Genomic DNA, 21,975 nt, shown 5'->3' on the forward strand with positions numbered 1-21,975 from the left:
GCTCTGGCTGCATTCATAGTCTTCATTCTTCACACTAATTGAATGTAAATCCCAGTATGTGTTCCATAATGCATATCTGATATGTGACCATGCTGAATATGCATAGAATACAGACATATTATGTACGAAGGCCATGATGACTACAGAATCTAAAACATCACTATTGTTTCTATGGAAACAACCCAGTCAGGGGACATTTGCTTAACAATATGACAGAAAATAAAGAAGGATGAGGAGCGATGTGGCTGAAAAGACAGGAAATGATGGATTTTTTAAAATCCAAAGCAGCTCTGCTTGCTGACGTCTCATACTGCTGGTTGCTATTTGCGTTTTGCTCTGTGTTTGTGCATAAGTCTTAGCTTTTTTAGGAAATTTAGAACAATAGGTTGCATGAAAAGGGTCAGACTTTCATCTGGCTTGATATAGCCAGTGTCAGTCTGTTAATGCTGCTTTGATTGATTGTGATAGCTGTACCCAGCCATCTAAATTCTGATCATCTCCTCAGCATTGATCGCCAGGCTCACCCTGACCTCTGACGTCCTGTTGGAAGGAGAAAATTTCACCGCAGGGATCAATAAAGTCCAGTAGTGAAATAATGGTTTACACTTTTCTCTTGTGAGTAAAAAGAAGCTGATTTGTTGTGTGCCTTGCAATCCTGTCCCATTCAGAAATACATCGGCAAGAAATATGAGCACTGTGCAAAATTGTAAACACAGAAATGCATGTTTTGAGTTTCTGCCTTCGACCCTCCAGGGGATAAGTAAAGTTGTCCCTTGTATGAAATTGCATCTGAGCTGAACTACCACCAGTCTGTGACAAAGAGGACTCTGGGGGAGGTGATGCTGATGTGAGTCATGAGGAAAAACAGGATGCTGAAGGTGTGGGAGGACAATAATTGGGATGTATTGGGGACTTGACTTTCGGGGAGAATGGGGAGGTGTTATAAAGCAAGATGGAAGGGGAGCACTGACTGTTCGGAGATAAAACCCAAACACAGGCATACATATTAGATGATTTGGATGCATGGATTTGATTGGAATGCTGGGGGAAAAAGGATTGTGAAGACTTAGTGATGTCTGTTTGTCTTAAATATTATTCACTGTAGTTGAGAGAGTGCTGGGAGGATTTTGAGAGGATTGTTGAGAGCTCTGGAGCGGTTGTGGTCCCATTCTAATAAAATGCAAGTGATCAGATGAGCCACTTTTGTCTAACAGCCACAGGAGTATTCATGTTATTAGCTGAACCTCACTCATTTTCTTCCAAGAACAGTGTAAATTCCTCAGTGGTCTCTGGGGGGATCTTGCTTCATGTTGACTTGCAGTAATAATGCCACTAAAACGCCATTTACACCTGGTTTTAACCTTTCACTGATATATTTAATCTGGTTAATGATGTCCAATTGGTCTTTGCCTTTACAACTAGTATTTAAATGCATTGTCATATCTCAGAATTTACTCTGATCTCAAAATCTAAATATGCAAGGCAGGGCAGCTGGCTTGCCAATAACCATGTCACATCCCAGGTTAATGTAAGCAGTGTTGCTGTATGGGCTGCACTGCTTAGCTAGCGTTCCTGCTAGTACACGTGGATTGTTTTGTTGATTTTTTTTCTCAGCCTGACCAGTATTATTGGTCTAATACAGATATATCGGTATTGGTATATATGTCGCCTAAGATGTTGCCATTTATAAAAAAAGATTTAGAACGCAATGCTGAAAATTGCTTACGAAACTCTCAGCACTGTCTGCAGCACATGTAGCAGAGTACATATCACAGCTGAACAGAGTGTGGAGTCAAGTGGTAGCTTCACTTAGTTTGTAAAAAACATCGCTAAAAAGTTAATAATGACCCTGTCGTTGCTTGTCTTCTATATAATTCTAGCGTATATATTATGCATGTTGGGAAAACTCACACTTTTATTCATGTGTTAGTTTAATTGCACAAGGGTTTTCTATCATCAGTTTGTCTTTCAACACGATTAGCAAACACAATGTAGCATTAGAACACAGTGATGGTTGCTGGAAATGTTCCTCTGTACTCCTATGTAGATATTCCATTAAAATCAGCCGTTTCCAGCTAGAATAGTCATTTCCCACATTACCAATGTCTAGACTGTATTTTTGATTAATTTAATGTTCTCTTCATTGAAAAACACAAAAATAAGGACATTTCTAAGTGACCTAAAACTTTTGAACAGTAGTGTAGATAAGGAATGTTGGTTCAACACATTGATATCGGAACTGTTAGTCTCCAAAATTAGCGTTGGCCTCAAAAATCAGGTACCAGTCAGGCTCAGTTTTGCACTTATCCAGATACGTTATCCAAGTTTCATTTTTGTACCGACATCAGTTGTGTGAATAAGCTCAGCTCCTATAGATTTCCTCTGTCATAGCAAATGTCTGTGGGATGTGATTGTTGAAACAGTCATTGCCAAGCCCTTGAAGCTATCTGTAGCTTAACCTTTCTTGAGAGAGATAAGTATTTTACTCTGGAAATTGTATTTACAGCTTATGAAGATTAAAGCCAAGCACGACAGTAGTAGCTTTAGCATGACATGGAGGAGAACAGTGGAAAAGAGCAGTTTGGAGAAGTTAAAATGATACAAAATTCATATTTATTCATAATTCATATAAATCATCTTGAGAAGGCATTATCAAACAGATGCAGTTCTAAGAACAACGAAAAGGCAAGACATACACAAGAAAATTCACTAAAAGTTGGAGCATGTGCTGCAGGGATTATTTTGGGAATATAGACTGCGGACAATGTCTGACAAAATAAAGCTTAAATCTACGGCTTCATTTACCCTACATAAAGACAGTTTAAGCTAAATTCAACACAATGATGCTGACACAATGCTTTAAAACCAAACTCAACCAGGTGTACCAACAAACCCCCACTGGTACGTAGGTGTAACTGCAGTCAGTTCCACATTGCGGAAATACAGTCCTCAATTTTACAGTCAAATCTATCAACCTAAGTGTTATTTTTCTATCATATTTGCTGTAGACTAGCATTTCTGTTGTAATAATCCGGGACTCTCATTGCTCAGATAAAATTTGACACTCTAAGTAATATTTGCAGTGTAGCAACAAACATTATTAAAATCAGTCTCATTATGTAAATGGGCCTGTATGCATACAAGCAAATGAATGTATCACAAATTACATCATTGCCACTGCGTGAATGTAGGAGTCGGCATGTTTTGAGAAATGAGGCTCTGACTACTCATTTTATATGAGCATAGACGAAAAATCAGGCTTACATGGCCTCATTTCTTGCTGCCATGTAAATCACGTTCTCGTGGAGATTTGTTCATTTTATTCAACAGTAACTGAATGTCATGCTCTGCAAATGCATGCGGCTCACAGTGTGAAGGGGTGAGCAATTTACATCAAGGGGATACTGAGTAGAGCTGGTTACACTAAATGACACAGAAATAGTTGCTTTCATGTCATTGACAGCACGTTTGAAGTGTTATATCCAAGGTGTCAAGTTGTGGCAGCAGATGCAAATTTCAGTCATTTTCTTTAGATTTTTGCACTGGGGTTGAATTTTTCGGCTGCTATTTGACCTTCTCTTGAAAATGCCTCAAAACTGCATCAGTCCCAGAGGCCCTGGGAGGATGAGGAGAGGTGTGTCGAGGGATTCAGCCTGCTGGACGGGGCTCAGGGATTATCCTTGGTGAAATACAAGATGGAGGCAGCGAGGGAATGTCCACTGCAGCGTAGCCATTTCCACAATTAATCCCACAGGGAAGCAGACGCCTTAATTTCAAGTGAACAAAGTCTGTTATACTGAAGGTTTTCAGTGCTACAGCCTAGTATATTTTCATTCCTCCTGTTGTAGGTTTGTTGTCACCAATCTTAAGTTCTTTTACCTTGAAATGTCACGGCAGCGGTTATGTGGATCAGCTCTGAAAAATCCTAACTGTTGGGGATTTATATTTTCCTATTTATAAATCTGGAAAGTTCAAGGAGAAATATTGTAGGTTCACAAAAACTGCACATTCTCTGTGAGATTTGGATTACGATCATGAATAACTTTTACAAGGTTTATTGCAGATATGTCCCTAAATTCATCCGCTTCACAAATTAAATTTGATAGATATGTTTTGTTGTTTTTTAAAGCTTTTTATTTATAACATTTCTTTAAAAGAACATTTGCAGAACAAGGAACAGGGGAACCATATTCCCAACATCAACAAGAATAATGATGACTAAAAAGAGAATTTATGTAAATATATATATATATATATATATATATATATATATACACACACACACACACACACACACACACACACACACACACACACACTATAGATAGGGGCTTAAAATAAAGCTGATAAACAACTGCTTGAATACGCTGTTAGATGTAATTTGTGTGGTTTCCCACTCATTCTGACCACCTGAAATGCGTCAGTGTTGGGAACTGCTTTGTATTCTACTGAAGTGACTATCCAACTGTGAGCAGTATCTAGATGACCAGGTTGTTTTCTGTCTCCCTTTCAGTTAGTGGCCGCGATGGGAAACAGTGCAGCCAAGGCCAAATATGAGCAGAAGGTTCCTGCTTTCTACTACAGACCAACACACACTGACTGCAAGTAAGTACTCCTCGATTTAGTTGACTTTAAAAACACAAATACTGGAGGGGCAGCCTTGCAGTATGTTCTACCACAGATTTGAAAACTTTACAGATCACTTTTTAGGTGCTTAACTGCCTCTCCCACCTATACTTGTAAGTTTTTCTGTTCCAGGGTCAGGGCTGAAAACTAAAGGGGACAGAACTATCAGCCTGAGGAAATCAGGTCGACTGAGTTGGTGACCTCTGCTAAATCTGTTCTTAAAACATATTTTAATCAGACATCCTTTCCACATTTTACCTAAGTTTGTTTTGATGTTAGCTGTTTTTATTTCTTTCAGGAGGATTTATACGTTTCTCGCACTATGCTGCTTTTTATATGCCATGTTGTGTTTTTGTCTGCCTTTTAAGTTCAGATGATTTTATGGCTCGTCTGTTTTATTTAACTGCCTTATGAAGCACTTTGACACTTGGATTTTGTAAAGTTTTCATAAAAATGATGATTATTATTATTGTGCAATGTATATAGCTTAGTTCTAATACTATTTTTGTACAAGTTTTATGTTATCAAAAATGAGAAAAAAAACATTGAACGCTAACACTGAATTAGCTTAACTTACAAGTTAGTTAGCTAACTAATTTGTGCGAACTGAGCTGACCACTATGGTTTTGGAGTACAAAGTAGTTTTGAAGACAATATAGTGATTGCAATTAGTCCCAAATCTACCTATCATGGTATTAAATTTGAAACTATATCTTTTTTTCTTGTTATTAAATATCAGTTCTGAACTGACTGGCCTTCCATGATGGCACCAGCGTTGCTTAAATGTCAGTATATGTGTCAATATACAATGTAACCTATATGGAACAAAATATCAAATGTGGCTGTGAGTTCACTCATATTTTGACTGCTGTTTTCTTCTCTATAAATAGAAAGAAGTTAGAGAAGTGGTGTGTTCTTCTTAGTTGCTGTAGCCAACAGGAGCTAACTGGCTAGTAATTAGCTGAGATCATAAAGATAAGATATATCATAAAGATGCTGCATGAATTTCTTTTTCATGGAATCTCATAATAAGAAAGAGCAAGTAGTTCATTTTTTTTTTTTTTTTTTTTACAGAATTACAGATACCAAATACAGTTGTGGAGTATACTCAAGCACTAAGAGACATGTTGTTGAGTCTGTTTGAGTATCTACCAAGTCTTAAGGGAAACATCTGGTAATTTAGCAGCTAAATATTTAGCTATGCTCATCAGCTAATGTGTCCTTTTCTACTTTGGTGTTGGACAAATATTGTATAGTGAGTTGTTGTAGCTTTTAGCAGCAAATAGCTGTGTTCTACTTTTAGAAACAAATTTTGAGCACAGTGCGAGCGCACCAAAACCATTGTAAAGGGTTGTATAGTATATATTAGTGCAGCTTGAGAGTCCTATATCTGTATTATTGGGTATCGTTGAGCTCCACAGCCCTCTTGCCATCCTGCATATAACTGAATGTGACTCACAGTAACACTACATGCTGCTAGCTGTTAAAGTGATGCAAATACTAAAGTGGTCATTGATACTGTAAACTGAGACACTGTATACTGTTTTACGCCTCTGACTGCCTATATCACTTCAACATCAGTTTCTTTGTGTCTTTGAGGCTAGAAAGGCCTACAAAAAGCACCCAGACACCCCCACCTTGGGCTGTTTCATGTTTTATTGCTTTAAAATGTTGAATCACAGTGAATTAATCCAGCTGAAGATTTTTTTTGACATCATCAAAGCTCTGTATACATGCATTTGAATAATATCTGGAGGCTGCTGTACAGCACAGACTGTACCAACATATGTTAAGTTTTGAAGTTTTTTCAGTCTTGATGTTCCTAGTCATTTTTTCAGTTTGTGGTCCCATCTATCTTTGTGCCCTCCTCCCACAGAATTTCATGAAAATAGCCAGAACCAGTACTAAGAAGGAGCAAAGAGAGCTCAGTTGAGAGAGAAATGTCTTTCTCGGCGTCGGTGCCATGGTGTCTGGTTATGCTCACACACTCTGCTCCCTTGAGAGCCACAGGGTTTAGTGTTTAAGATGCAGTGTCAGTGGAGGGTGTCATTCAAAGAAATCTCTGCTAAGAGTGAGACATTTTTACCTCTTGACGCTGATAACATGGTTGATTTACTTCTTGTCGACACAGAAGAGCAGCAAATAATAGGGGGAAATGTGTGGAAAAGGAGAGGATGAAAGCAGCCTGGAGCCTGAAGCAGAGACTGAAATGTTGAGAGAGGTAGAGAAGGAAACAGGATGAGAGAGATTGTTGGCATGGTGATGAGCGGACTGTTGCCATTTGTTTCTTCTCACACTGAAGAAAAATAAGGTCTGAAATTGATATTGCTTCCTTTACATGCAGATTTGGTAAAAAGATTGTGATAAAGTTCCATGTTTCAGTGCGATATATGTGTTGCAGAGCGTAAGCTCAGGGAATGTTTCTTGATTCTGTTTTATGAGATTTAATTAACAAACGTAAAGAAGCAAGGGTATGCATTTATAACATTCGGTCATTGAAAAACTAAAGAAGATCATGAGAAAGTATTTGAATAATGGAGTACTGGGTAGCTTAATGCTCATTATGTCCATGGCATATTACTTCTCTTTCCCCACATTTTCTTTTTTTAATCTCCATTGTTGCTATCAGTAAAGGCATTTATACCCCAAAATGGAAAAAAGATACTCTACAAAAAAATGACATGTGTCTTTTGTTATTGAACTAACCAGTGAATTTAATAATGTTGGGAGAACTCTGTTCTGTTGGAGATAGCAGCTGGTTATTTTAGCTCAGCACTAAAAGAAGAAGCAGTTCTGAACTCTTGCCATCCTATTAAGATTGCCAGCAAGAATTAGTCTGGCACATAGCGCCCATAATACCACAACTTGTAATGTTTTAGCGAAGGAGATGCGATGTGTTAATTAGCAAAATTTAGAGGTGATAGTTAATATATTTTGTTACTTTTGAACAGAGCCAGTGTAAATGCTCAGCTAACTTGCACTCGTCTAATCAAATTCACTGCAGTGTCACCTCTTACTTACATAGACAAGTAGACGGAAAAATAGATCAGTCAATTCCAAAATGCAGCCACAATTTAGAGATTTCATCCTCAAATGTTACTTGTAATCACTTGCAAAAATTACATCTTCATCTTTCTTTCATCTTTCGCTCTGCAATAAACAGTTGTTTTCATTATCAGTGATTCTATTCTTCTCATTTTATTATCAATCATTTAGCAATTACTGTGAGGCACTCCTGTTCATTTCTGTGAGGTCATACCACAGGAACATGCTAAAAGCACACAAAGAATTGAATTTATTGATGTGAAACTGGACTATTATTTGTGTGTAGCAGAAAGTCCCAGTGTGTGGTATCTCACTGACAAAGAAAAATGGTTTTGTGTGTGTAGATCGGTGCAGCTGATGAGTGTGCAATTCACATAAAAGCTAACTGTGTGTTTTCATCATGTCTGCAGGCTGCTGAGAGAGCAGTGGATCAGAGCCAAGTACGAGAGGAACGAGTTTGAATTTATTGAGAAGCAGGAGCCTTACTCTGCAGGTACGTGCATACTGATAAGGAAACTTTTGTGGTATTATTACTTGTGAAAGTCCTCATCAGTTTATGTGTTCCTCCATGTTGCCCTGACATCAACTGAGCTGATTTATTTAAATGAGTCCCTCCTCTGACTGGAGGTATCTTGTGAAATCTGCTGATACTGTCCCATTATTCAAGTGCTGTGGACTTGAATAGACTTCAGACTACAGATGGACTGCTATGGGGCTCTTATGTAATTTTATTCCCAGTATTGCACTTTCCGTCAGGTTCTGTAAACCTGTATCTATTCCTGTTTTTAGTGCTAGCGTTTGTCAGCATGTCTGGTAATTTACTGTGGTTTTTCCCCAAAAACTAATGAGTGAAACGGGTTTGAGTACTCAAAAGTCCACTAGGGTCCACATGATGTAAATGGTGTCGTTGTTGCTGTGCATGTCTGAAATACATATACTACTATTCAAAAGTTTGGGGTCACCCAGACAATTTCATGTTTTTCATGAAAACACACCTTTTATTCATGTGCTAAAATAATTGCACAAGGGTTTTCTAATCATCAATTTGCCATTCAACACGATTAGCTAACACAATGTAGCATTAGAACACAGGAGTGATGGTTGCTGGAAATGTAGATATTCATTAAAAATCAGCCTTTTCCAGATAGAATAGTCATTTACCACATTAACAATGTCTACACTGGATTTCTGTTTAATGTTGTCTCCATTGAAAAAATGCTTTCCTTTCAAAAATAAGGATATTTCTAAGTGACCCCAAACGTTTAGTGTATATGCCATGCTACTACACATGTATGTACCCCAGTCCTCCAAGTGGACTAAAAATGAATGTGCTAAGTGCACAGTCATATGCAGAAATCCCAGCATACTGGTTTTGCAAGGCTTTATTAGTGTAGCACAGTGAAGTAAAAACAAACCACAATGCCAGATAATATTGAGAAAAGTTGCCATCTATATTAACTATATTTTTAATTAATGGTGTCAAATCACAATCAAGATTATTATCCAGTAACCTAAATGCTCCTTCTTGTCTTCCTTCTTCTTTTTCTGTTGCTATTACTCTTGGTTGGTGCCAGTGCACAGCTTCACAACACTTGACAACGGGCAGTCGTTTGTCCTCTCACGGTGCTCATTGAACCAATTGTTTTTTCAACCGAGACGAATCAGTCAACTTGGTGAAGTTGATAGATTTGAAAATCTGGACCCAGGCAAAATCAAGTATCAGGTATTCTGACCTGGTGACATCCGATAAACAACACAGTCACACAACATCAGTCAGACCTTTTATGAGCATGTAACCTGAATATTTAATGACATCCTGTATATTTTTAGAATTTGTCTCAGCTTTCCTGTTAAAGGAGTAGTTTTACATTTTAGGGAACTGCATACTTGCCTAAGAATTGGAAGAGAAGATTGATACGTTCTACCAAACAGCACACCTACAGGTCAACAATCAACACATTACATTCTGTTCCTTGTATCTGTTAAAGTCTCTGCTGGTTGCCTGTTAACCTCACAGTGATAGCAAGACCCCAAATTACTGTGCCCAGTTAAAAAATTATCCAGTCAGACTAACTCAAGTCTTTCTGTTAAGCTTTTCAGCTGAGGTAAACTCATTTTATCTTGGTAGTAGCTTCATATTTAAGTCCATTCATCCATTTTCTATATACCACTTTAACCTGTTAAGGGTTGTTGGGGGGCAGGAGCCTAACCCAGATAAAATAGAGAGAAAAGTAGGGTATACCCTGAACAAGGTGCCAGTTGGTCATCACATAAAAATATAAGAATGATATCAATCTTATATTTGTGTATATGTCTTTTCCTTTCAAACCACTGACTGTCCTGAACAAAAGTTAACATATAGTTGTAGAGATCATGTATAGCACTGCGATCTTGAGTTTCCAATGACCAATGTCCTTTGGGCAAAGTAAGCAAATAAGCTTATTTCCCAAAATGTCCAATTATTCCTATATACAGCTTTAAAAAATTGTCTTATTTGTGCATGATACAGATCAATCTGGAAGTACCCTGAATCTAAACTACCCCCAAAGGTAAATGTAGTTGTTGCCAATGTTGATAGCTGACTGAAAGTTTTTTGGATCAGTAGGTGTTCTCAAGCAGTTAGACATACAGACACATACACAGGTCTGTGAATGCGAAAGCACTCTCACATGCTTTTTTTTTAAATCTGAAAAAAACCCCAGAAAGGCTAAACATTTGGTCTGTTTTCATGCAAGGCTTGCATTGTTTATCCTTCAATAAGCAGAACCTTGAAAAATCCCTGGACAAACATTTCTCAGTGGATGCCTGTAGCAGGAATTCAATTACCCTGAAACATCCACTGACGACTTTCAAACATTCATTTTCATCTTCTTTCTCCTAAGTGGTTGTGTATATGTTTGCAGTTAAAAGCATATTTGGGCTATGACATCGTAATTGTCACTGCTGGAGTGTGGAACTGCTATAAAAACAGTGAGTGCATTTGGTTGTGTGTGTGTGTGTGTGTAGAGGCTGTGAGTGTGGCATTTGTGTGTGCTTGGCGCAGGTATGAGTGTGTCTACTAGTATACATTTCACATCTTGTTGAAGATGGTATTCTCTCATTGGCTTACAGTGACCTCATCCGTTTATTGTTACAGTGGAGAACCTTGCATGCGCATACACACACACACACACACACACACACACACACACACATACACACACACACACATACACAAATACACACATTCAGTAGTATTATCATGACTTCAGAGGACATGGCATTGATTTAAAACCTCTCTTCACCTGAAGAGTTTTTTTTTTGTCCCCATAATGTGACTGCAAGCAGATGGAGGTCCCCACAACATGAGTAATACCAACCCACACACATAGATAGACACATATGCACATGTCATGGAGAACCAATGATGAAGAGGATAAATGCACAAACAGGAGATGACAGTGTGACTCATGGTATTACTGTGTGTGCTTGTGTTTGTGTGTGTGAGTGGGTGGCTGAGATTGACTATAGGCAGTAACCTGGCCTCCACAGTGGCCAACATTGATCCGATATGCAAAAGATAGAAGGAAGAAAAAGAGTGTCAGGGAAGGAGGCGAGGGTGGGGACAAGGCGAGCTATTGATCGATGAGGTAATGCCAGTGTAGGTGAATGCTTCATGTCAGAAAGTCACAGACACAAAGAGAGACATACACTGAAGGAGCAGAATGAGTGCAGAGAATGAAAAGATAGAGGAGAGGTAATCAAGAGCAGTAAATAAAGGACATGGTAAAAAGAGCAGTGAAGTAAAGAAATGGTGAGTATGAAAAGGGCAAAAAGATTTGTGGTTAACACACACTCTGCTACCTGTCCAACACCAAACAGCAGACAGATGGAGTTAGCAACTAACTGATAAACATGGTGGTGCATTTAGCAGCTAAAGAGACATGTTTCCCTCAGTGGTACCTTTGGTAATACACTGTATCCGTGACTGCATTGCTACCATCAAGGGACCAAAAATGATTAAAAAACACACTGATTTAATTTGGGTAAGTTCACCCAAGGATACTCTAAATGTTCTAACTTTTTTCCATATACTGTATTTAGAAGTTGCACACAGTCTCTTGAACTGAAAAATTAAGCCAATGTAGAAGTGCCTGCACTCTTTCCAGCAACCAGCAGGGAGCGACTTCACTAGTTGCAAGAAGAAGTATTTCTCACTAGATCTGTTACTCCAATAGACATTTTCCCAATGACCTTATGGTCTCAATTGCTAATTTCAAGTCTCCATGTTCATTTTGTAAATTATGGTCCCATTTACAAGAAAACAGACGATACATCGATACATAGGATATGTTTTAGGGCGGGCCTTTTTTTATGATTGACAAGTCACATATGCATCGCTGTGCTTTGGGTCCTCCAGTTCTCAGTTAGTCCAACAGACGCTTATTATGTTCGACTTTAAAAGACCAAGATGGCACCAACAAATGCCACACTCGAGGTTTTGGTTTGTTGACAGTAGTCGACAAACCAGTGAGTGACGTCGCAGTCGCTGCCTCCATCTTCAATACAGTGTCTGTGGCTACATCTAATAGAGTCCTAGTGATTAGCCTTGTTGTTACAGTTGTGTTGGTTTTATTTGCCCAGATTTTAAAATGTCTGTCTTTGAGGTTTCTGCCTCAACCCAATATAATGTAGCTTGTATATTATTAACACTGAAACAACATATTTTGTTTTATATCAATGCTAGTGTGTATTTCCAGAATTAACACCCCAGTAAATCTGGATACATAATCTCCAGACCTCACAGTGAACAGTTTTAGTTCCTAAGAAAGCTACTGATAGTGAGCTGTGTGGAAGTGGAGATGTAACTGCTGAAAATTTTCAGTGATTTGAAGACACCTAGATTTCCATTCATCTCCATTTTATCGCAATGCTGGTAGACGTTTCAGACACGAGCATCTTAAAAACTAAGCAGATAAAGCTATCGCCATGATTACTGTAGATACCAGTGCAGGGAGAAGCAATGCTCAAAGATCCTTTTGCTAAAGTTGATTCCCCAGATGCATTAGAGACAGCTTTTTTCTTAACTTAATACTTCCTTTCTTTTTACACTTCACCATATAGTCATTCATGGCACATTTGCCCCATTTACACTCATTTGTAATTTTCAGCGCAGGAATTGTAGTTTATTTCACAATTAGCGCTCATTATAAAACACTCAGCATCAGACACATAGCTGGAATGTAAATTAATCACTTCTTTGATGTGCTACCTGATTATACTTAGACATCTTCCTCCCATTCAAGCCACAGAAATAGATCCAGATTAAACAAAAAGCACTTCAGAGCATAGCAGAAATAGAAAATGAAGGAGAGAAAAGAAGGCAGTATGGGCAGAGCGATTTACTGAAATAGGCCAAAGAACCAGAAGAAGACATTACATGCTATAAATAGAGCAGTATGTCATTAACATGAAAAAATAGGATGTTCTATGTACAGAAACAATAAAAATCTCTCTGGGTGCTGACTCATGCTGCATTTCCTGCTAAATTCTACCCTCTCTTGTTTGTTTCTTCTTGCTCTGCTGTCTCACTTTCACACACTCCCTCCTTCTACTACCTCCTTATTTAAATGAGATTTCAAACGATCTTTGATTTCAGCTTAACTTATGTATCATCTTACACTAACCAGTTACAACATCTCAGCATTTACTGTCGTAAATGTCTCCTCTGTTTGATCTCCTGTCTCCTCTCAAGGGTGTTTGGTACCAACCTCCCAACCACACACACTTTTTTTTTTTCTCTCTGCCCAGGGTACCGAGAGGGGTTTCTATGGAAACGAGGAAGAGACAACGGTCAGTTCCTCAGCAGAAAGTTCGTCCTGTCGGAGAGGGAGGGAGCACTGAAATACTTCAACAAGCAGGATGTAAGCGAGATGATACAGTCGATTTTAGTGGGTGTTCACAGCAGCAAAATTTCACTTTGGTAAAAGCCCAAAACACTCAGGAATATGAGACTTTTACAGTGTTCTGTTTGTTGTTTACGTCTGCCTCCATTAGGCCAGGGATCCCAAGGCAGTAATGAAAATTGAAACCCTCAATGCCACCTTCCAGCCTGCTAAGATTGGCAATCCCTGTGGCCTGCAGATCACGTACTTGAAAGACAACAGCACAAGGAACATTTTTGTCTACCACAGCGATGCTAAGGTACACTGTCACACACTTATTCATTGAATTTCTGCACAAGTAACTCTTAATTATTTTCTACCTTGATGTAACAGGCTTCTCATTTATTCCACGTCAAGTCATAGATTACAATAGGACAGTGCAATAGTACAGCATTACCAATGTAATGTCAGAATATCAGATATGTCACTTAAGAATTCATTCTCCCTTTGGAATTTTTTTTACATCCAGAAGCTTCAAAAGGAATGTTCAGAAGGTGTTTCTATAGTGGCATATTCTGTGTTGTTTAGACAATCACTGTGAGGGCTAAATGGTGATGTTTTAGGATGTCTGTATTTACATTTTGAGATCAGCAAATAGTGTTTAAAAATCAGGAGGCAATGTAAGAATAAAAAATAAAAATAATGAACAGACCTTAGATTGCTACAGTTTTGTGAGTTTTCCCAAGGATCAAACAGCTGTGAAGATGAAAGTCAGCACTTAATTCTTAGATAGATGTATTTTCCTTTCAAACCACTGACTGTAGATTCATGAACATAAGTTAACATACTCTTGTAGAGATCATGTTTAGCACTGCTATCTTGACTTTCCAATGACTCTTATGACTCAAATTTTGAAACACATGTATCTATGTCACAAAAAGCATCATGAATTTTTGGTTCTTTAATAGATATATTACAAGTCTTCTGGAAATCTGCTCTGTCAAAAATATACAGACTGCAATACTAATATTTGGTTAAATGTCCTTTGGCCGTTTTGACATCAGCTAGGTGCTTGTGGCAGCTGGCTACAAGCTTCTAGTTTGACCTAGCAGATATTTGCACTTAACATAATCTAAACGGGTGAGTTATATAAAAATTCAGCCCCAGTGCAGTTGTAATTAGAGGGGAATTTAGGTATAGAGACCAAAACTGCTTTTTGTACCGGGCTGTAAGACCTAGCATCCACATATGTGGACACAATTTCTTGGTCATTTACCAGAAAGAATATACAATTTGGTAGTAATGGTACAGAAAATAAAGACAGCGTTGTGAGCTGTCATTGATATAACTAATTTCATGACAGTGTAAAGAATGTATATAATAGCTGCATAGCTGTACAGATTTTACAACCATTGATCTGTATCAAAAGAAATGCTGAAAATCTATCAAACAGTAACTGAAACTAAAAACTGATACCTATCTAAATCTCAGTATTTAATCAATGATTGCTGTTATTTTTCCTACATTTGCTGGGCTTTCCATTTATGTGAGAAAATATGTAACTTTTTGTATGTTTAGCTGAGGGCTGCACAGTGGCTTGATTGTTAGCACTTTTCCCTTGCAGCTAGAAGGTCCCCAGTTCGCGTCCCGGCCTTCTCGGGATCTTTCTGCACATTCTCCCTGTACATGCGTAGGTTTTCTCCGGGTACTCCGGCTTCCTCCCATAAAAATATGCTTCGGTTAATTGGTAACTGTGAATGTGAGAGTGATTGTTTGTATCTCTATGTGGCTCCGCGATAGACTGGTGCTCTGTCCCGGGTGTCCCTTGCCTTCGCCCTAAGTTGGCTCAGATGAGCCCCCCGCAACCTTGCAAAGGAGGAAGCGGTGTATAGATAATGGATGGATGGGTGTATGGGTGTTTAGCTGACTTACTGTACACTGAAATGGATACAAACTCCACTAAAATAGAATTCAAATCATTTCATTTGTGACACTACTATGAGAAAAAGGAAGCTTGTAGATAAATGCCTGACCTCATTTTCCATTTTAACCTTCATCATTCTGATTGTGAACCTCCTAGTGTGTATCTGTGCCCTCTGTCTCTCACTGAGGGTTTTACACTGCTGAGCCTCACAACGCTGGCTGCATATCCGGAATTTGCGACTAAAATAGAAGTAGAGAAAGACTTAATCAAAAATGAGAAGATTAGAGAGAAGAAACGGACAGATATTAATAGCCATTCAGTTGACTGAAAAAAAGAGGAGTGAGGGATGGCGTTAGAGGGAGTGCTTCCCCCCCTGCTGGTAGAGTAGTGGTACTGAAGGCTGTGACCGGAAGAGTTCATTGGGTTCATTCAGTGTCACCGCCACTCTGGTTCTGTGGTGGAGTTATTGACAGCACTGCAGCATCCACACAGCAGAGGTACTTTCAACAACACCTTGCTAAGTGTAAAATCATTAACAAGAATAAGATTTTTTTAAAAATTTAATAAAATCCACTTTATTTATTAATACATACAGTAATAGCATGTGAAGTCTAGCAGGACTTGCTGACAAAGAGAGTGTTTGTTTTTGCAGGAGATGGTCGACTGGTTCAATGCTATCAGGGCGGCCAGGTTCCACTACCTGCAGGTCGCCTTCCCTGGAGCAAGTGATGAGGAGGTGAGGATAATGTGATGGATAGAGATGTTTATTCATGGTGTGTTTCTAACCCAAGACTGCAACATCAGGAACAAGACAAGCACTCAGAGAGTGCAGTATTCCACCAAGGCTGCTCAGTCGTTGTATCATTTCCGACGGATGAAATCTTTAAACAATTTGTGGTCCACAGTGGTGGATTTATAGTAGGCTCACAATCGTGTGATCGTCATCAGGCAGCTGGTGTAGAGACAGACGCCATGCCGCTATCCTGCAATGATACTGAAATTTTTAACAAATCTTTGGATCCAGACTATAATCTGCATCATTGTCAAAATCTAATCACCTTCCCTGAAAATTTTTTGAGTAATGTTGCTAACAGACAGACAAACAGACGGACAAACCAACGCTGATCATCACAGAACTCCACCGCATTCTTTGGCGGAGTAATTACCTGGTTTTCAGTATTTGGGCATACCTCTATTAATTTTGTGTACTTGTTATTGATTGTAAGAGAGCTGACTTTCACAAGTTGACCAGAATGCGTTCAAAAAGAAAAATCTCATCCATCTTGCAGTCAAGCAACTGCATGATATCCATTGCAGTCGTCCATTCCAGAACAAATGTAATTTTTAATATTTCACGCATGCTTTTATTTTGATGTGACTCTCTCTTGTCTCTTTTGGTTCCAGTTGGTGCCTAAACTGACCCGAAACTTCATGAAGGAAGGTTTCATGGAGAAAACTGGTCCAAAGGTTTGTGAACATCACTCTTAAGGGAAACAAGGATTAAGAGTATCAGTTACACCTATTTTTCACTATTCATTAGCTTAAATCTGACCAAACTAACACACACAACATATATAACAGAGAAGAGATTTGTTTTTTTTTCTTTCCTATCCTGTTAACATTTTTGCAACCAAGAGCCAGATTAAGGTTAGTGAGCCTGGTGACATTCTGTTTGTCATTTTGGAGTATGATTGCATCAAGGTTTGCTGTGTTTATTTGTTTAAACACACAATAATTTCAGAATACACAGCATGTTAATCATGTTGTGTCTCACCGGCCACTTTGTTAGGTACACCTGATCAATTGCTTGCAAACACAAAGAGCTAATCAGCCAGTTTACAGCATCAGAAGACCACACCAGCTGCCATACCTGTCAGCAAAGAACAGGAAACTGGGGCCATAATTTGCACAGGCTTACCAAAATTGGACAATAGAAGACTGGAAAAACGTTGCCTGGTCTGATGAGTCTTGATTTCAGCTGCAAGATTCAGATAGAAGGCTCAGAATTTGGCGTAAACACCATGAAAGCATGGATCCATCCCGCCTCATATCAATGATTCAGGCAGCTGGTGGTGTAATGGTGTAGGGGATATTTTCTTGACAGACTTTGGGCCCCTTAGTGCCAATTTAGCATTGTTTAAATGCCACAGCCTACCTGAGTATTGTTGCTAATCATGGCCATCCCTTTATGACCACAGTGTACCCATCTTCTGATGGCTACTTCCAGCAGGATAATGCACCATGTCACAAAGCTCAAATAATCTCAAACTGGTTTCTTGAACATGACAGTGAGTTCACTGTACTCCAATGGCCTCCACAGTCACCACATCTCACTCCAATAGAGCACCTTTGGGATGTGGTGGAATGGGAGAGTTGCATTATAGATGTGCAGTCAGCAAATCTGCAGCAACTACATGATGCTATGATGTCAATATGGACCAAAATCCCTTGAGAGATGTTTCCAAGACCTTGTTGAAAGTATGCCATGAAGAATTAAGGCAGTCCTATAGCAGTCTAAAGTGGTGTTGTAGAGGCCCTCCCCTGTTTAGAGCTAGGTAAATATAGGAACTGTAAGTAGTCCAGTTGCATTCTACTGAAGCACTCGTGCTGCAGTTAAGAGAGTAGTCTCTCAAAGGGAGGCTTCAGATCTTCTACTTGACCTCGACAAGTGCTCGATCTGCTTATCCCCTAAAGTCCGCAGCCTAGGTGTCACTGTGGATTCCACCTTCTCATCTGTTTGTGTTCTCACCCACACCAAACCAGACACAGATCTGCAGCACCAGACTGCGGCTTTTTTCGACAGAGCCTTCGGTGTGGTAAATCTCTCCTGGCAGTGATCAGCAACACTGCTTCTATTGTGACTTTCAAAAGACTTGTAAAAACCCACCACTTCTCCAAGGTCTATGGTCTCAGTTAACACTGTCTGTCTGGCAGGCATTATTTTCTGTTCTGGTGCTATTGTCTCTGTCTCTTTAAACGTGTAGACTATCCCCGGGTCTTTTTAAAGTGCTATATAAATGCAAGCTGTTATCATTATTATTAAAAATCATTTCAAAGCTTCAATTTTTTATACTTGCAGAGTATCTACAGAGCTGTTATGATAATTGATACAATTTGCAGTTCACTGATTGCCTCCTCTGTTATTTCTCTTGGTAATTTCCCTGTCTATCTTGCTCCCTCCAGCACACAGAGGGCTTCAAGAAGAGGTGGTTTACTATGGATGACAGGCGGCTCATGTATTTTAAAGACCCTCTGGTAAGAAGAGACCTGCATTGTTCTGACCTTTTCATTTGTGGGTCATGTAGTTTTGCTCACACGGCTTCCATCTGTCTTTCTGTCTCCCAGGATGCCTATGCCCGGGGTGAGGTGTTCATCGGCAGCAAGGAGAACAGCTACACTGTCCTGTCCGGCCTGCCTCCATCCACACAGGGCTACCACTGGAACCATGGCATCACCATCGTCACGCCAGACAGGAAATTCCTCTTCGCCTGCGAGACCGAGGCCGAGCAACGAGATTGGATAGCTGCTTTCCAGAGGGTCATCAATCGACCAATGAGGCCACAGGAATATGCAGGTGATTGGTCAGAACATTTAAATGATGAGACGGTTAATAAACAGTTTTATTAATCATAACCTAGCTTCAAGTTTCAATGGTGATAACCAGACAAAAAACTATTTGCTTTTACAAATTTTCTGTTATTTAATTACGAGTCACTACTTAATGATGGTGATGTCTAATTCCAGTAAATGTACAGATTTAAGTCTTCATACCTTTTTTTCACCAATAAAATGGGAAAAAAGTTATCCCTCTTTACAAACTTAGAGTGATAGTCTGATAAAAATAGCAAAAAGTATCCTAAAAATAACATAATTTGAAGTTCAGAACCAAATATGTCCTCTACTGATGTCTCAGATACAAAGAACTAAGTTTCTGGCAGAAGTTGCATTGTCCACAGGGACCAGAGTAAAATGGTCAGAGCATCTTGTGAATCAGAGCTTTTGCTTTGTTGAATAACTGTTGCCAGTAACAGAAATCACCCTGGATTTACTTGATTAATGTTTTCGTTGGTTTGGGGTCACCCTTTTTATCATGTAATAATTGCACAACTGTCTAGACTGTATTTCTGATTAAGTTAATGTTCTCTTCATTGAAAAAAACAAAACTGCTTTCCTTGCAAAAATAAGGACATTTCTAAGTGACCCCAAACTTCTGAACGGTAGTGTATATATGTATATATACACACCCTGGGGATGTGTTTGGGAACAGGGAATATGTGCTGAGTTTAAAAAGACCTTGAATGTCAACACAAAACACTGGCTAACTGCATCTTTTATGCAAAAGCATCTGCATTACCACGTAAAAACTATGTATTTTGCAGAAACCACACAATATGAAAACACATTCATTTTACATTGCTGTACCTCCTTTTGTCTGTCTCTCTCTGCAGTGGAGGCCCATTTTAAACACAAACCTTGATGCCTGCATGAAGCCAAAACTCAACTGGACTGGCCCAGTCTCATTCAGATCAGAGACAGCCCCAGCAAGGGGCCACAGACCATGGGGTTTGGGGTCAGGAGGGGGTTTTGGAATGGGCCAAGATGAGAGAAGATGAAGAAGAAGAAGAAGAAGAGAAAACGTCAGAGAGACTCCAGTCTATGTTTGTGTAGAAAACTTAAAACTCTAAGGGACTCAAGGCTCCTCATGGGGCGATTCGAGGCCAAAGGGTAGATGATGTCATCACTATTGCCTACCAACCTTGTGCTGTACATTATAACGCCAAACACCCTCCCTCTCCTCAGCCTTTCCCCTGCGACCAGCTCCCATCTCCCCAGGATTTTGTCTTGTGAATGGTTCATTCTGCCTGTAATCTAATGTAATTATGTAATCTAGAGTCATTTCACTGGTTGCTTAACGAAGACAATGCATTGTTAATTTATTGAATGTACAGTTTTGATGACAGTGGCTTACCGTGTGTGTGGAAATTGTGACGTTTTGATTGAGGACGCTGTGAGGTTGAACCTCTGGCACTGAAACCCTGACAAACCTGAACCTACAAAGTGCTGTTAACAACAAATATGCATACAAAACTCACACACAAACTCTCAGCGAATGCCATCACGTAGCTGGAGGTGGCAGATCTGCACCCAGGCAGGGTTCTTTTAAAACCTCAATCTTACAGCTGTTCTCTTATTTATTTTTACTGTTGAACATACCGAGTCATCGTAGACAGTTATTGCTGCTTTCAAGGACTGTAATGTGACAGGATTGTAATTTATATAACACTTCTACTACTGTTTAATTTACGTTTTTGCATCATATTTTGAAGACACATTGTTGTGTTGATCCTTAAATCACAGTGATAGTTTGTTTCATTACGAAGATCTTAACATCAATACAGATGAACATGAAATCAAGGCTTCAGTGTTCACTCTTCACTTTCTTCTTTGGGATTACATAATGCATTGTTCACTTCTCACTTCACCAGCCCACCCACTGTCAGACTCTGATTCAAACAGCACTGAATCCTCATTGGTGCATAAAAAACTAAAGCAACATTGTTTGAAGAAAATTTTGTACAATTTTGTCACATATAGAAGGTTTTTAAGTCCTTAGATTAAATACATGGTAAAACATATTACCATCAGCATAATCTTGTGTTAATATATACACAAATGTTGTTTTCTCAGTGACACACACCTGCTGAAAATTCCTATCTTCTGGATATGTGCACTGCAAAGACAATGTCATCATGAAAATACAGCAATGCCCCATTAGTCCAGTAGATGGAGGTGTTCTGTTACACATGTATTCACTCCTCATAGTTTTAAGGGCTAATGAGAGAATGGCGAGACCTATGAAAGAAGATGTCAACCTTGAATCAGAGCATGGAGATTATAATCAACTGAAACAGGGTGTTACAGACAGATGAAAAATGAAAAGAATAGTTTGACATTTTTGGGAATGCATTTATCTGCTTTCTTCTTGAACTTTAGTTAAGAAGCCAACACTACTCCATTAAAAGAGTACTCCACTGATCAAGCGTTGCAGGGCTATAATATTGCTATGACATCGAAAAAGACAGATTTTAAAAAGCATCAAAATACATCACAGCAGAACCAGGGATATAGATTTTCTTACTTGTGAATTTCTGGTGCCTACATTACCCCGATGCAGCTTCACTGGTAACAGTTCTGTTGTGGATCCCCTTGTTGTGCTAATAGCATAAGCTGTATATAAAAGGTGGACATACTTCCAAGTGAGAAAAGTGATGCTGGTACCTCAAACCTGCATTTTTTCTAACAGCCAGCAGGGGGTGACTCCTCTGGTTGCAAAAAGAAGGCCAGTTATATAAAAGTCTTTGAGAAAATGATCCTACTTCACACTTGATTTATTACCCCAGCAAACATTTTGACAATGAGTTTACGGTCAAAATCACCAGTTTCAAGTCTTCACTAATACAGCATGATGTTCATTTTGTACATCATGGTCGTATTTAGAGGAAAACAGACAGCAAA

The 21,975-nt window shown here is 39.1% G+C and overlaps 1 protein-coding gene across 1 annotated transcript in view; it reads left to right on the plus strand.

The window, feature by feature from the left end:
• Positions 1–20,874, plus strand: part of LOC111571615 (arf-GAP with dual PH domain-containing protein 1) — a 40,124-nt gene extending 19,250 nt beyond the window's left edge. The window contains exons 3-11 of the mRNA XM_023274869.3: positions 4,514–4,605; positions 8,082–8,164; positions 13,462–13,574; positions 13,708–13,854; positions 16,112–16,195; positions 16,864–16,926; positions 18,643–18,714; positions 18,805–19,033; positions 19,908–20,874. Coding sequence (XP_023130637.1) covers positions 4,514–4,605; positions 8,082–8,164; positions 13,462–13,574; positions 13,708–13,854; positions 16,112–16,195; positions 16,864–16,926; positions 18,643–18,714; positions 18,805–19,033; positions 19,908–19,936 — 912 coding nt within the window. The 3' untranslated portion in view covers positions 19,937–20,874. The remainder of the gene's footprint in view (positions 1–4,513; positions 4,606–8,081; positions 8,165–13,461; positions 13,575–13,707; positions 13,855–16,111; positions 16,196–16,863; positions 16,927–18,642; positions 18,715–18,804; positions 19,034–19,907) is intronic.
• The last annotated feature ends 1,101 nt before the right edge of the window (positions 20,875–21,975 follow it).

This window comes from Amphiprion ocellaris, chromosome 18, assembly GCF_022539595.1.
Source record: "Amphiprion ocellaris isolate individual 3 ecotype Okinawa chromosome 18, ASM2253959v1, whole genome shotgun sequence".
Classification (NCBI taxonomy): domain Eukaryota; kingdom Metazoa; phylum Chordata; class Actinopteri; family Pomacentridae; genus Amphiprion; species Amphiprion ocellaris.